Here is a 15,210-nt window from a genome sequence, read left to right as displayed (position 1 = left end):
TGGTGGATTAGCTCCATTCAGGTGGCCTTTTGACAATCTTTTATCTTCAGCGCTCTCTGGCAAACTCTTGTGCATGAGTCTTCAGCATTAATCAGTGCATTTACAAAATCAATTTAGGATCAGTTCCTCCAAATTGATCCCACTTGCACAGAACAAAATCAGAAAGAAGCATTTAAAGAATTCTCTAAGAAACCCAGGCTGGAGACTTTCATATACTGGGTCCAAGGGTCATGAAGTAACCCCAGGTGGATCAAAGTGGTCCTTAGTCTCCGATCAATTGGTATTCTGTGTCTTGAAAGCAAAGCAACTGAGCTTGAAAATCTTGGTGAATGGGCTGCCTGTATAAGATGATCAGCTGGTGAACTCTTCCTCAGCTTATGTGGGGGTTAGACTAGATGAGCCTTGCAGTCCCTTCTAACCCTATGATTCCACCATCATTGCTACCTGCAAATGTCTGCTGAGATCCTCTGATTAAACCAAGAAAGACTCCAGACCCAAATGCTCCCAATATGTTGAACAGCTAGGCAGTGATTGGATCTAAGCCTCTTGCAACCAAGGAGGATATATTTCTATTCTCATTTGCAAAGAGGGTAGACATCATTGGGGCATAGCTTGTCTTAGAACATCTTGTAAAATGAAGAGATTGGCATGGTAATTCTAGAGCACTTCTTCAAAACTTTTCACTTAAAGGGTCACAAAGCCTTTTTGTTAGTACTGTTTTTCAAGCACTGACAACGTGCTTAGTGATGAGCACAAATGATTACTAGTCTCTGCTGTGAGGACAGTCCAATCTAAAAAATAAATCAGAGAACAAAGGATGCCCTGGGAATCCTGGCAGGGTGAGTAACTTTGACTTTCTTTCTTTCTTTCTTTCTTTCCATAAACACATGTAGTGCAGTACATGTGTAACCCAAGGCCATAGGTACAAGAAACAGGAAGAGGGATGTGGGAAATAGAAAACAACTAAATAAAATAGTGTCTCCTATTACTTAAGACATATGTACCTCTGTGGAAAATGTTTCTCTACCCTGACCCAATGTCTGAGTATGACTGGAGACTAGAAACTGAAGCCTATCCCAAAAACAAAGAAAAGTTGTCTACATACAAAGTTTTGCTTGTCTACACTACAAAGTTTTGTCAGCAAAAGTTATGCCGCTTTAATTAAAACCGCTGTTGCATGTTTACGCTATGCTCCTTGTGTTAGCCGAGTGCATCCACACTAGCAGCTCTTGCATTGATAGCCGTGCGCTGTGGTAGGTATCCCACTGTGCAACTGTCCGCAGAGTCCTTTAGGAGGGGTTTGCAATGCCTTGTGGGACAGGTACAGCATCACATGATGCAGGTTTCTTAATCCCATCGGTTCCATGTGCACCCTAATAGATTGTCAGACGCTTTTCAACTGAAGTGGGGGGAGAGAGGAGAGTGGTGTGTCTGGGGTGGGGGAGACAGCAGGCTGACCGGTTGGCAGGGGGAACCTCCCCCTGCCAAGAGGATGTTAAAGAATTTTTGCATACTTCTTCAGCCTTATGTTTCCAAATAAAAGCACACTGCAAATTGTAAATAAATAAAAGAATAAAAGAATAAAACTTTAGTAAGAGAAAATCATAGATAATTGTCCCCTGGCAAAAGGAATGGAGGGGAAAAAACATATATGATAGATGCTTGTCACATTGCTTACAGCACCACTGGATGACTCTCAGGAACCACAAAGATGGGTGAGGTAGAAAACCAATCAACCAAACAAAACCTAAATAGGATAGAATATTTGGTTCCCTTGGTAAAGCTATCAAGAGGAGCAACCACAGCTTATAAAACTCTTCTGCCAAAGACAGTGTCTAAGATGTCATGTCATACTATTTGGAAACAATCTGAACTGAAAATAACAGCACAATTTTACCGATGTCTTCATATGTAGACTATTTTTTAGTACCTGTAATTTCTGTTCTTTTAGTAAAGCCTTCATTCCCGCTAAAGAAATAATTCCTCTTGCTTTGTCAAAAGACTTCCTTTGATTCATCCCACAATGAAAAAATTATACCCTTTTTCCTTTTATCCACTGTAATTTACAGCACAAAATTTACTAATCTGAATCAATTGCAGATATAGTTTACATTAAAAAACAACAACAAAGAATGCCAAGGAGAGGGGAGATTGCGAATAGTCTATAGAAAGATTAAAAAAAAAAAGTAAGTGATTCAGAACCATAGAATTGGCCCATTTGTTAGGAAGCTTATATTAGAGTATGATGATATAACTGTTATTCTCTTCCTCCCTTTCCTTTCCTTCATGTTTGTTTTTTGTTCATTTGTGGTATCTTGTCTTTAATTTGATTTTAACTCTTTGGGCCTGGGACCATATCTACCCATGTATTTGTCTGACTCCTAGCACAAAGGACTCTTAATCCAGACTGGTGCCTTTGGACAATACCATTATATAACTAACAGTGTTCAGGGGTTTTCAGATTCACTGGTGTGTTTTTCCTTGGTAATCATACAGTGCATATACTAGTTCTTGTGGTCTGTCTGTTGTGCTTGGAAATTTCCATTTATATATCTTAAACTTTGGTACTTCAACTTTTGAGCCATTTCCCACCCTATCACTCAGATATTAAATGTAATTTAATGTAAAAGTTAACTATGGATAAAACTTCCTCAAGATACCAAGAAAAATATTGAAACAATTTAGATTAGGTTGAGTGATGGTGAGCATTGGGGTAAGAAGTTGAGGGAGCAATGTTTTGTTGTGAGTATTTTGATGAGGAATTATGAGTGAAATAACTAATCAGAGCAGACTGGCCATTGGTCTCAGTCTAGTCTGTTTAGCCCAGGATGTAATTATTCCTTTGTCAACAAGAAGCACCACAAGTGAACTAAATGAATTGAAATAAATTTATAATTTGATTTGAGTGTGAAAAATATTTCTTTATTTCAGATTACAGAGATGATTACTATAGTACAAACATTTTCTGCACTTAGTATGTCTACAATTGAAGGGATAGATATTTTGGCAATAAAGTTCAAAAATATCTACCAGAGTGTTCAAAAGAAACAATATGATATTCTCGACCCACGAAAAACTGAATTTGATGTAGATTTTGTAGACTTCATGACAAAAATTGAAGGTTTAGAGGTAAGTAACTGTTATCTGTAATTTGTTCAGTGCAAGATCTCATCATTTTTACGTATTCAGAACCCCTTGGACTTCAATGGGAGTTTTGACTGATAAAGAACTGTATGATTTGGCTTTATTTGGTGAATGGTAGAGTTTGTTAGGAAAATAATAACAAATTTCACAACTTGTGCAAAGGCTTTTATATTTACCTGATCCTTAAATTTCTTGCCTTTCTTATGGTTATTTACAGATTATTAACTGCAGGAATATACTTGCCTACAGTTTTGTCAATGATATAGGTGTCTGTTTTCCAGTTCTTGTGTACTCATAGCTCCCATTAATATTATAGGAGTTCTGTTCTAACTTTGGGAAAATGTTTCACAAATGTAAGTTTTGCTATATACTGTGTACAGTGGACACCATTGAAAACTGCACATTTACCCCCTGTGGTAGTTAAATTTACCAAGGTATCTGAGGAAGCATTCTAAATATAGGTAAATATTTCAAACATTGCGATAAAGATAAATATGTGGGTGTTGTAAACATTCCTTATTATTGACACCCACTGATGGGCAAAAGTTGGATCTCTTTCCGGGTTGATCTCTGGCCAGATCAAGTGATTGCACAGGTATGTGCACATCCAGTGCACTTGAGTTGGAGAGCTTTCACTAGTAGTACCCTGTGCTTACCGGTGCCTTCAGCTGTGGGTTTAAAGGCTGGAACTGCCCTGACCTTCCCTCAGTTCCTTCTCATCTTCCATGGCTAAGAGTTGGAGGTCCTCATGCACTTTGCTTATGGTTTTTCTCGTGAGCTTTTTCACATCTTTTATTTGGCAAATGGTAGTTCACTAATGTAAATAGTTAGATTAGGATAGTTAGTAAGTAGTTTTGTGTTATTTTGCATTTTTTGTCCCTATCGTTGTTTTTCAAGGCCTGAGATGCTTGGTACTGGCTTTAAAAGACAAAAGTCCTCATGCTTTAAACATTTCCCCTCCAATCAGGTGCCAATGCCAACAAACAACCCACATACTTGCTGACTGTTATGCCAGGATGAGGGACACATCAGAGAAAAATGCAGCATTATTTGTTCTTTTCTTAAAAGAACACAAACATCCCGGGCAGCATATCTATTGATGCAGTCTCCCCACGCATCTTCTAATACTGGCCCCTCACAAGTTCTGAGATTTGACTTTATACCAGCAAGGAGTGCTCCCACAGCTTTGTCTGACTTCCTTCACAAAGCTGAAAAGACTATTTCCCACTGGGAGAAGAGGAGGCACACCCCTTCACCAGGACCTTCTCATAAGATGCCCCAAACTGTGACTACTTCAGATCCCAGGAAGGGCTTCTTGAGCTACACAAAGGACCCTGGGGACTATTGTGCCTCAAATAAGTCATCTCAGACGTTAACTGTACCAAGGTGAGTGTGTGAGCCTTGGCTTGATGCTCCCTGTTACCATCCCAAGAGAGGCTTGACCCACCAGTGATGTCGACTCCATTACTGACTCTGTCAGTGCAGTTGAAATCAGTATCCACTATTCTGTGCATCTATCAAGGCTCCTTCCCCACTCTGAACTTTAGGGTACAGATGTGGGGGCCTGCATGAAAACTTCTAAGCTTAACTACCAGCTTAGATCTGGTCCGCTGCCACCACTCCCAATGGGCTAACTCCCTTCCCTGGGTAGCCTTGAGAGACTCTTCCACCAATTCCCTGGTGAACACTGATCCAAAACCCCTTGGATCTTAAAACAAGGAGGAATTAATCATCCCCCCCACCTTCTCTTTCCCCCCACCAATTCCTGGTGAGTCCAGATCAATCCCCTTGGATTTTAGAACAAGGAAAAATCAATCAGGTTCTTAAAAAGAAGGCTTTTAATTAAAGAAAAAGGTAAAAATCATCTCTGTAAAATCAGGATGGAAAATAGCTTTACAGGGTAATCAAACTTAAAGAGCCCAGAAGAACCCCCTCTAGCCTTAGGTTCAAAGTTACAGCAAACAGAGGTAAACACCCTAGCAAAAGGTACATTTACAAGTTGAGAAAACAAAGATAAAACTAACACACCTTGCCTGGCTGTACTTACAAGTTTGAAATATGAGAGACTTGTTCAGACAGATTTGGAGAGCATGGATTGATGTCTGGTTCCTCTTAGTCCCAAGAGCGAACTCCCCCAAAACAAAGAGCACAAACAAAAGCCTTCCCCCCACCAAGATTTGAAAGTTCTTGTCCCCTTATTGGTCCTTTGGGTCAGGTGTCAGCCAGGTTACCTGAGCTTCTTAACCCTTTACAGGTAAAAGGATTTTGGAGTCCCTGGCCAGGAGGGCTTTTATAGTATTGTACACAGGAGGGCTGTTACCCTTCCCTTTATAGTTATGACAGCATCCATCTCTGCTACCAACAGAAGGACCTGCAACCTCTACTGGGGATCGGAACTCACTTTCCTAGATCCCGATCAACTTCAGTAGCCTTCCTAAACAACATACTGACCGTGGACATGTGTAGAGCAGCCACTTGGATGTCCATACATATGTTCACAAAACATTCCGCAATCAATGAGGGCTTAAGATTGGTCACATTGCTACGTCTTACAGTGTTATCATCACTTACACATGCAATGCTGAAACCCCTTCTGTCCAATGAGAGGCACCGTTCAACAGTCATCTGAAGTGAATCACCCACAGGGACACTCTTCAAAGAAGAGAAGGTTATTCACCCTGTGCAGTAACTGAGGTTTTTTGAGATGAATGTCCCTGTAGATGCTCCACTACCCACCCATCTCCCCTCTACTTTGGAGTTCAATTTCTGGACTCTATGGTAGAGAAGGAACTGTGGGGGGTCTGGTCACATACACAAGGTAGTTGCCAACAACAGCACAAGACGGGGACAACGCATGCGCAACCCAAACAAGCACTGCTGCTGAAATTCTTCAATCAAAGATACAGGGATGCACATTCACCTGAAGTGGAGCACCCACAGGGACACCCATCTCAAAGAACCTGTTACTGTACATTGTGAGTAACCTTCTTTTCCTCATCAAATAAGATCTGGTCACCAGAGACCTCAGGCCCTGAGAGGATTGCTAGTGAGACTCTGAGCACTTTGGGTACTGTGAAACACGTTAAGACTTCAACTAAATCCCATACTTCAGTAGTAAAGGGCTTAGTGCGAAAGACTGCTATGACCAAGAGAATGGATTCAGTGGAATCCTTTAGCCCGTTGGTACCAACATCAGCACCTTACACAATGGCTTCTGTAACATCATCAGTGCTTTTAGCAAGTTCTTTTGTGCCTCCAGTACTGCAGGAATTCCAGTACCTGAAAGACCTCATGATACCAAAATGAGCTTGAATCTCCACTCCTTGTAACCTCAGGACACCTCTAGGTATTGAAGTCAAGAAGGTCGCTGACTGCTCATGTTTTTGTGAGACCTACCTCTTCTCCATCTTCTACTATCCGTGAGAAGGGGTTATTACCTCTGATTCAATATGTGGAGGAGCATTCTGACTCAGTGTCTGAACTTTCTGTTCAAGACTCTCCAATTTATTCCAGGAGGTGTTATTCCCTAAGGTAGCTGCAACAAAGATCGGATACCAGACCCCTGTCTGCTATGGTATGACTTGGTATGACCAACACTGGATATCTCCCCACGTGCCTTATGGTCTCCCTTATTGGCCTTACTGGGATTCATGGGCAATGTACTGCCAGTAATTATGAGAGACCTCAACTCAGTCCCATATGGAACACAGAAGACCTCATTCCCCAGTACTATCTATCCCTTCTCTCCACTTTAAGAGTCTGAGAAGACCTTTGAGGAGAAAGAGGCAACGGTGGACAAGGAGGTTACACTCCTTACAAACATCTCTTTGTCATCACCTGATGAGGCAGTAAAGCCACCTCTGCCATTGTTAGCTGATGACTTTAAACGTTTCTAGGACCCGATGAGTGGATTGCTGACACCCTGAACATTCCCCTGGAAGAATTCTGGGTTTCCCATCGCAAGCTTCTGGACATAGTGCACAGCTCTTCCTCAGCACTAGTTGCACTGCAAATTACTGAATCCCTCCTTGAGCTAGCTTAGTCCATCTGGTAAACCCCAGCAATGTCCCCCACATACATGCAAGCAAGCTGATAAAAAATCCTGGCCTTGATTCTGTCACCCAGCACCAAGTTCTTTTGTTGTCGCTCCAGTCAATGAAAGGGGCAAGCAACATACTCAAAAAGCCATTCCTTATAAGGACCAGAAACCTCCAGACCTTTTTGGTTGTAAGAACTACTCGTTAGCAACATTACAATTCAGGAAAAATAATCACCAGCTACTGATGTCAAAATATGACTACCTGAACTATGAGATGTTTAATGCATTTATTGACCATTTGCTACAGGAACATCCAGAACAGTTCAGTGTCATAATAAAGGAGGGTCAGCTCTTGGCAAAAACTTCACTGCAGGCTTCAAATGATGCTGCAGATACTGCAGCCAGGTCTATTTACAACACAGTAGTGATGAGGTGAGCTTCCTTCTTTCCGTTTTCTGGTTTCCATGTAAGATTTACTTTTCGATGGCCAAAAGCTTTTCGCAGATTCCACAAATGACTCGCTTAATACCCTGAAGGACTCTATGGCAACACTTAAATCTTTATGGATATACACCCCTGCAAATAAGAGGAAGTTTAACAGATCTCTTTTGGCACAAAGATCCTGCCCTGCTCACTGTTCCATCTTCTGCAGGCCACTGGAACCACCAGCTAAGAGGTTGAGATTTTCAAAGAAAAAACCTGCAACTACCGAGATTGTGTCATTCCAGCCTTCAACATTGTCCAAGCACCAGTTCTGATGGTTCAGTCAAGAGTCCAGACTACCCAATGACCATGTTTTCTCTGCTGCAAAGCACAACCCCCCTTCCTACATGTGGGCACTACCTCTCTCTGTTTCATCAAGCATGGGAGTCTATAACATCAGACAAATGGGCACTGAAGGCCATTAGTTTGGATTGTATTGTCCAATTTACCTCCATCATGCCCTTCCAACCCTCTTCTCTGTCCCTCTTTAGGGATCCCTCTCAGAATCATTTGCTGACACAGGAGATTTCATCGCTTCTAAGTCTAACAGGCATAACACCAGTCCCACTTCAACACAGGGGGAAAGGATTCTATTCAAGATACTTTCTGATACCCAAGAAAAACAGGGATTGGAGGCTGATATTAGATTTCAGACAATTGAAGAAGCATGTCAGACATCTGAAATTCAGGGTAGTATCCCTAGCAGCTATAATTCCCTCCCTGAATCCAGAGACTGGTTTGCGACCCTCAGCATCAAAAATGCCTATATCCACATAGCGATTCATCCTTCTCACAAAATATTTCTTTGTTTTACATTCAATCACAATTACCACTATCAGGTCCTACCCTTCAGCCTTTCTTCAATCCCAAAGGTGTTCTCAAAAATCATGGTGGTCGTAGCCTCTACCTCCGTTGTCTAGGAATAACTATCTTTCCCTAACTTGACGACTCGCTCCCCAGGGGCTGGTTATATCAGGAGGTAGTTCAAACAACAACTTCATTATGTCAAAGTCTAGGCCTGCAGATGTAAATCTCGAGAATTGGATATTACTCCCTACACAGCAAATTCTGTTTATAGAAGCATTTCTGATTTTGATAATGGGTAGATCTTACCTCCTTCTGGCTCTGAAGGACCTTATCCAAAGAGTGCAGCTCAGTCCTCAAGTTCCAGTTAAGGACATGTCTGTAATTGCTGGGACGCATGGCACTTCAGTTTTTGTGGCACAAAATGGCAGGTTGCATCTTCAAAGTTTCCAGGGTGGCTTAGGACAGTTTATGTACCCAACAAACACAATCTGCACAAACAGGCCTCTGTATGCACCTGAGTCATGCAGTCACTCACCTGCTGGAGTAATTTGTCCAAAGTTCGTGCAGGATTCCAGTTCAACCAGAATCCCCCTTTGGTCATGTTAACATCAGACACTTCCCACTTGGGATGGGGAGCAGGTTTTTAGGTCCTCATGCAGTCGAGGGCAAATGGTCACAACAGGAAATCAATCTATTGGATTTAAGAGTGATCAGAATGCTTGGCTTCATTTTCTTTCCCTACTCAAAAACAAGGCCATCAAGATCCTGACAGACAACATAGTTTTCATATATTATATCAATTGTCAGGGCAGAGCAAGTCCCCCCTCACTCTGCACCAAAGCAGATACATCTTTGGAACTGGGAATTGGTGCATAATTAATCAGATAGTGATCTCAACTTCTTACCTCTTGGGTATACAAAACACCCTGGCAAACAACCTCAGCAGACACTTCTCTCTAAATTACAAATGGGAGTTGGACTCCTGAGTCTTCAACAAAGTACTCCTACCTTGGGGATTTCTAGAGGTCAACCTTTTTGCCATGGCAGCCAACACAAAGTGCATGAAATTCTGATCCAGAGGGGGACTCGATCCCCAGTCTCTGGGAGATGCTTTCTTCATTGCATTGACAAAAGGTCTTTTTTATGCATATCCTCCAACTCCATTGCTCTTAAAGGTTCATATCAAGATCAGACAGGACCAAGCCACAGTAATTTTGATTGCAACAACACAGCCAAAACAAGTCTGGTTTCCTCACCACATCAAACTCACCTTTTGCTCTTCATGGTGGCTCCCAATCAAACCTTGATTGTTGTCTCAGGAGGCAGGTCAGATGCTTCACCTCAATCTGAACCTTCTGCAACTATAAGTGTGGTTCCTTAAGGTTCCTGGGACTAGAAGCTGCCGGTTCAATGGAAGTACAAATTGTAGATTCCTTTCAGCTGTTGAAAAGTACAAGACATTGTACATTTACCTTCAGAAATGGAGAAGATAATCATTAGTGTAACCAGTGCCATACTTTCTCCTATCCAGTTGTCTCTTTCTACAATCTTGGATTACCTGTTGGAATTGAAAATTTCAGACCTTTCTGAGTTCCATCAAGGTTCATTTAGTAGTATAGTTTGTAAAGAAAGCGTCTTGATGAGACCACAACTAAAACTCCTAAGTCAGGTAGTCTCTGATTTCCACCTTAATCAGACTATACTTCTGCCTAACTGTTTTCCGAAATCACACATAGCATCATAGAAGATTAGAGTTGGAAGAGACCTCAGGAGGTCAACTAGTCCAACCCCCTGCTCAAAGCAGGACCAACACCAACTAAATCATCCCAGCCAGGGCTTTGTCAAGCCGGGACTTAAAAAACCTCTAAGAATGGAGATTCCACCACATAAGAACATAAGAATGGCCGTACTGGGTCAGACCTAAGGTCCATCCAGCCCAGTATCTTGTCTACCGACAGTGGCCAATGCCAGGTGCTCCAGAGGGAGTGAACCTAACCGGTAATGATTAAGTGATCTCTCTCCTGCCGTCCATCACCACCCTCTGACAAACAGAGGCTAGGTACACCATTCCTTACCCATCCTGGCTAATAGCCATTAATGGACTTCACCTCCATGAATTTATCTGGGTCTCTTTTAAACCCTGTTAGAGTCCTAGCCTTCACAACCTCCTCAGGCAAGGAGTTCCACAAGCTGACTGTGCGCTGTGTGAAGAAGAACTTCCTTTTATTTGTTTTAAACCTGCTGCCTATTAATTTCATTTGATGGCCATCACCTCCCTAGGTAACCCATTCCAGTGCTTCACCTAGTGAAATAGTTTTTCCTAAAATCCAGTCTAGACCTCTCACACTGCAACTTGAGACCATTGCTCCTTATATCTGCTGCCACTGAGAACAGCCTAGCTCCATCCTCTTTGGAACCCCCCTTTCCAGTAGTTGAAATCCCCCCTCACTCTTCTTTTTTGCAGACTAAATAAGCTCAGTTCCCTCATAAATTATGTGCCCTACTCCCCTAATCATTTTCGTTGCCCTCTGCTGGACTCTCTCCAATTTGTTCACATCCTTTCTATAGTGGGGCCCCAAAACTGGACGCAATACTCCAGATGTGGCCTCACCAGTGCTGAATAGAGGGGAGTAATCACTTCCCTCGATCTGCTGGCAATGCTCCTACTAATGTGGCCCAATATGTCATTAGTCTTCTTGGCAATAAGGGCACACTGTTGCCTCATATCCAGCTTCTCATCCACTGTAATCCCCAGTCCTTTTCTGCAGTACTGCCGCTTAGCTAGTCAGTCCCCAGCCTGTAGCAGTGCATGGGATTCTTCCATCGTAAGTGCAGGACTCTGCACTTGTCCGTGTTGAATCTCATCAGATTTCTTTTGGCCCAATCCTCCAATTTGTCTAGGTCACTCTAGACACTATCCCTACCCTCCAGCGTATCTACCTCTCCCCTCAGCTTAGTGTCATCTGCGAACTTGCTGAGGGTGCAATCCATCTCATCATCCAGATCATTAATGAAGATGTGGAACAAAACCAGCCCCAGGACAGACCTCTGGGGCACTCTGCATGATACTGGTTGCCAACTAGACATCGAACCATTGATCACTACTCGTTGAGGCTGACGAGCTAGCCAGCTTTCTATCCACTTTATAATCCATTCATTGAATCCATACTTTTTTAACTTGCTGTCAAGAATACTGTGGAAGACCATATCAAAAGTTTTGCTAAAGTCAAGGTATATCATGTCCACTGCTTTCCCTGTATTCACAGAGCCAGTTATCTTATCATAGAAGGCAATCAGGTTGTTCAGGCATGACTTGCCCTTGGTGAATCCATGTTGACTGTTCCTAATCACCTTCCTCTCCACCAAGTGTTTCAAAATGGATTCCTTGAGGACCTTTAGGAACATGGACCCAGGAGTTGATATCTATTTTATTAATAACTCACCTTTGGAGTAACTGTTGTTACAATTTCTGCTATCAATAAATACTCAGAGAAAATATTCAGAGAAAATTATGTATATGTTGAACATGCAAATATATATGATTTGAAACAACATAGAAACAGCAGTGATTTCTTGTCATGATCTTCCTTGTTTTCTCTTTCTAGATTGTCATAGTGGTCTTTCTGTGTCTTTTTATTACATTAAGAAGGTATATTTTTTGTAAAATACTCTTATTAAACATCTAGGAAAGCTATAGTAAATTAATACAGAAATATGTAAATTACTAGTCATTAGTCACATAAAATTTAATATAGCTGGAAATACTCATATTTGTCTTAGGTGCAGATACAGACATTTATGAATACTTGTTTTGGAAGAATTTTGTCTTCACAGCATTCAGTTCAGCTACTTCAAAGGTAATGGCAATTATGCTTACAAAATATTTTTAAGTACACCTCTACCTCGATATAACACTGTCCTCGGGAGCCAAAAAATCTTACCGCGTTATAGGTGAAACCGCGTTATATCGAACCTGCTTTGATCCACCGGAGTGTGCAGCCCCACCCCACCGGAGTACTGCTTTACCATGTTATATCCGAATTTGTGTTATATCGGGTCACGTTATATCATGGTAGAGGTGTAGTAATGTTAATTTAAAAATGAATGACCTAGTCTAGTACAATGTATTTGTGTCTTTATGGACAATGCAAACTTTGAAAGCCCATGGATGAATACTGGTTTTCTAGCATATTTTAAACATTCCTCTGTTTCTTAGTTTAATGATAATTCAGACAGGTTTGGCTAGAATTTATCCTTTGGGCAATTTTTTTTGTCCCACTCTAGTTTTTGCATAGTGCTCATATAACTTTATATATCCCAAAGTTCCAGCCAAGGTAGAGCTGCAGAAACATTATTTAAAGGAAGTCACTCTAATTTCTTGTATTTGATTATAATCTAATATAGGTTTCAGAAGCTGAATATGCCATGTCTTCAGCAGGAAATAGCACATACTGTTGGACTTATTCTTCAGCATTACGTAGCAGAACTTGAAGCTACTAAAAAGGTAATTCTTTTTTGTGTAATTAGACATTTCAAATAGTGTGTAAGTATAAAATCTCCAATATTTAAATATATTCTAATCTAAAGAGCTCCTAGTTTATTTTTTAGCCTATTTTATTAGTCTTGATTTACTATACTTCTTCCCGCATCCTACCGAAGAAAACGTCCTGTCTAAATGTGAGCACACTTTTTCTTTCTAAGCACATCTGGGAGAATGCTCCCTCATGAAAATTTTGCAATTTAAAACACACCAAAACATTATACTATTATTACGTAGGTAGGCAAAATGAAAATATGTAATCATTTAGCAATAACCATATCTTGGTTTTACACATCAGCTATTAAAACACAAGACCACATTAGCTGTCCAACATATTTTGCCTAGGTATAACATGATGTTTATAAATCTAATTATTGTTTACACAAGGCCACTTTATACTGTTCTGACAGTGTAAAAGGGCTTTAATTATATTTACATCTCACTTTATATTTACATCTGGCCCCTTTACATGACTAAAGTAGTGCAAATGAGAATCTGGCTGTAGGTGTCTAATTGAGTAAACTATTATCCACTACACAGACTGGTTATAACTATTAAATTAGTGTCACTGGTTGGCTCTTTGATTGTTTTAAGGCAAACTATTTATGAATCAAAAAGAGCTTCCCAGTAGAGAATTGTGGGTAGGGACGTCCATCCCTAGTTTGTGCAAGCCAAGAAAACATGGAATATGATCAAGTAGGACCAGATTTTACTTATCTGTAATGTAGCCATGCAGAGAGCAAGACTTCCTTCTCTGCTTTGGCACAAAAGAGAACATGGACTGCATGCATAGTACTCCCCACAACCAGGAATATTGGAAGTGGTGTGTACAGAGGCATTGGAGATTTTTGTTATCAGTGCCCATTTGGTCAGTGTATGCTTTCTACTGGTACTGTTCTGTTGTTTGTCTGAGTTAATGATGATTCAAGATTGTCAAATAACAGGCTCAATTGGAATTATTTAATCAAAGATTATTAATCAGAGATTAGTACAGCACTATACAAAACATACAAAGAATAGATACATTACCACCCTTTGATGTGATAAAGAACTGGGTCTGTGTCTCTTCTTCACTGCAACCGGAGGGATGCGCAGTTCTTCTTCGAGTGCTTGCTCATATCAATTCCAATTAGGTGTGCGCGCGCCATGTGCACGATCGTCGGAGAATTTTCTACCCTAGCAATACCCGGTGGGTTAGCTGTGGAGCCCCCTGGAGTGGCGCCTTCATGGCACTGGATATATACCCCAGCCGACCCAACGCCCCCTCAGTTCCTTCTTACCGCCCTTGACGGTCGTTGGAACTGTGGAGCGCAGCATAGCTGTTCTCCACTCTCCCTAGCTTTACTCGTTAGTTCTTGTAGATAGTTGTTGGTTATATACTTTAGATTAGTAGTTTGTTGTTAATAGTTATAAATAGTTATAAATAGTTATAAATAGTTAGCGGGGGTTAAGGGGGCTATTATCCCCCCTTTTCCCCTCGGCACGTAGCCGGGCTCATGCCCAAGGCTCTTAGCTTTAAGCCGTGTGCGACCTTTGCTAAGCCTATGCCAACGGGAGACCCCCACGACTCTTGTCTGAAGTGCTTAGGGGAGTCTCACCAGACGGACAAGTGAAAAATCTGCAAGGCTTTCAGACCAAGGACCAAAAAGGAGCGGGACTTTAGACTTAAGCAGCTCCTCATGGAGGCGGCACTTAGCCCAGATCCTCCTTCGGCGTGCCAAGTTCCGGCACCGAGCGCCTCGGTGCGCAGCGCCCCAGCGGCACCCTCCGGTACTGCACCGTGAGCAGATGCGGATAAGGCCCCACAGCACCGTCCTCCCTCGGCACCGCGTCCGCCGCAAGCCCCTCGGCGCCGGTCCATGTCTCCGGGACATAAAAGGCCCCGCAAGACCCAGGATGCTGGGTCCAACAGACACCGGCTCCCCCCGCACCAGTGGTAGAGCCGCATCCGGCTTCGGAGCGCCAGAGGGTGCAAGTGTCATCAGCACCGTTGACTCCGGCACCGGGTGTAGGGCCGTTGAGTCCGGTGCAGGCTGGCTCACCACCTCGTCCAGTGGTGGAGCCCTGTCTCCCCTCTACACCGGAGATGTTTGCCACGGCGAAAGACCTCATTGCCCTCACGGAGTCGGCGCCGTCTCAACCCGTGGCATCGCATGCCATTCGTACGGTGCAATCCAGGGGCAAGCCTACCCTGATA

The 15,210-nt window shown here is 42.2% G+C and overlaps 1 protein-coding gene across 1 annotated transcript in view; it reads left to right on the top strand.

The window, feature by feature from the left end:
- Window positions 1-15,210, top strand: part of DNAH8 (dynein axonemal heavy chain 8) — a 585,957-nt gene that overhangs the window by 110,048 nt on the left and 460,699 nt on the right. Inside the window, exons 13-15 of the mRNA XM_034764627.1 lie at window positions 2,932-3,129; window positions 12,254-12,330; window positions 12,878-12,977. Coding sequence (XP_034620518.1) covers window positions 2,932-3,129; window positions 12,254-12,330; window positions 12,878-12,977 — 375 coding nt within the window. The remainder of the gene's footprint in view (window positions 1-2,931; window positions 3,130-12,253; window positions 12,331-12,877; window positions 12,978-15,210) is intronic.

Source organism: Trachemys scripta, chromosome 3 (assembly GCF_013100865.1).
Source record: "Trachemys scripta elegans isolate TJP31775 chromosome 3, CAS_Tse_1.0, whole genome shotgun sequence".
In the NCBI taxonomy this organism is placed as follows: Eukaryota; Metazoa; Chordata; order Testudines; family Emydidae; genus Trachemys; species Trachemys scripta.
The sequence above is the reverse complement of the archived record's forward strand: the minus strand, read 5'-3'. Positions and strand labels throughout refer to the sequence as shown.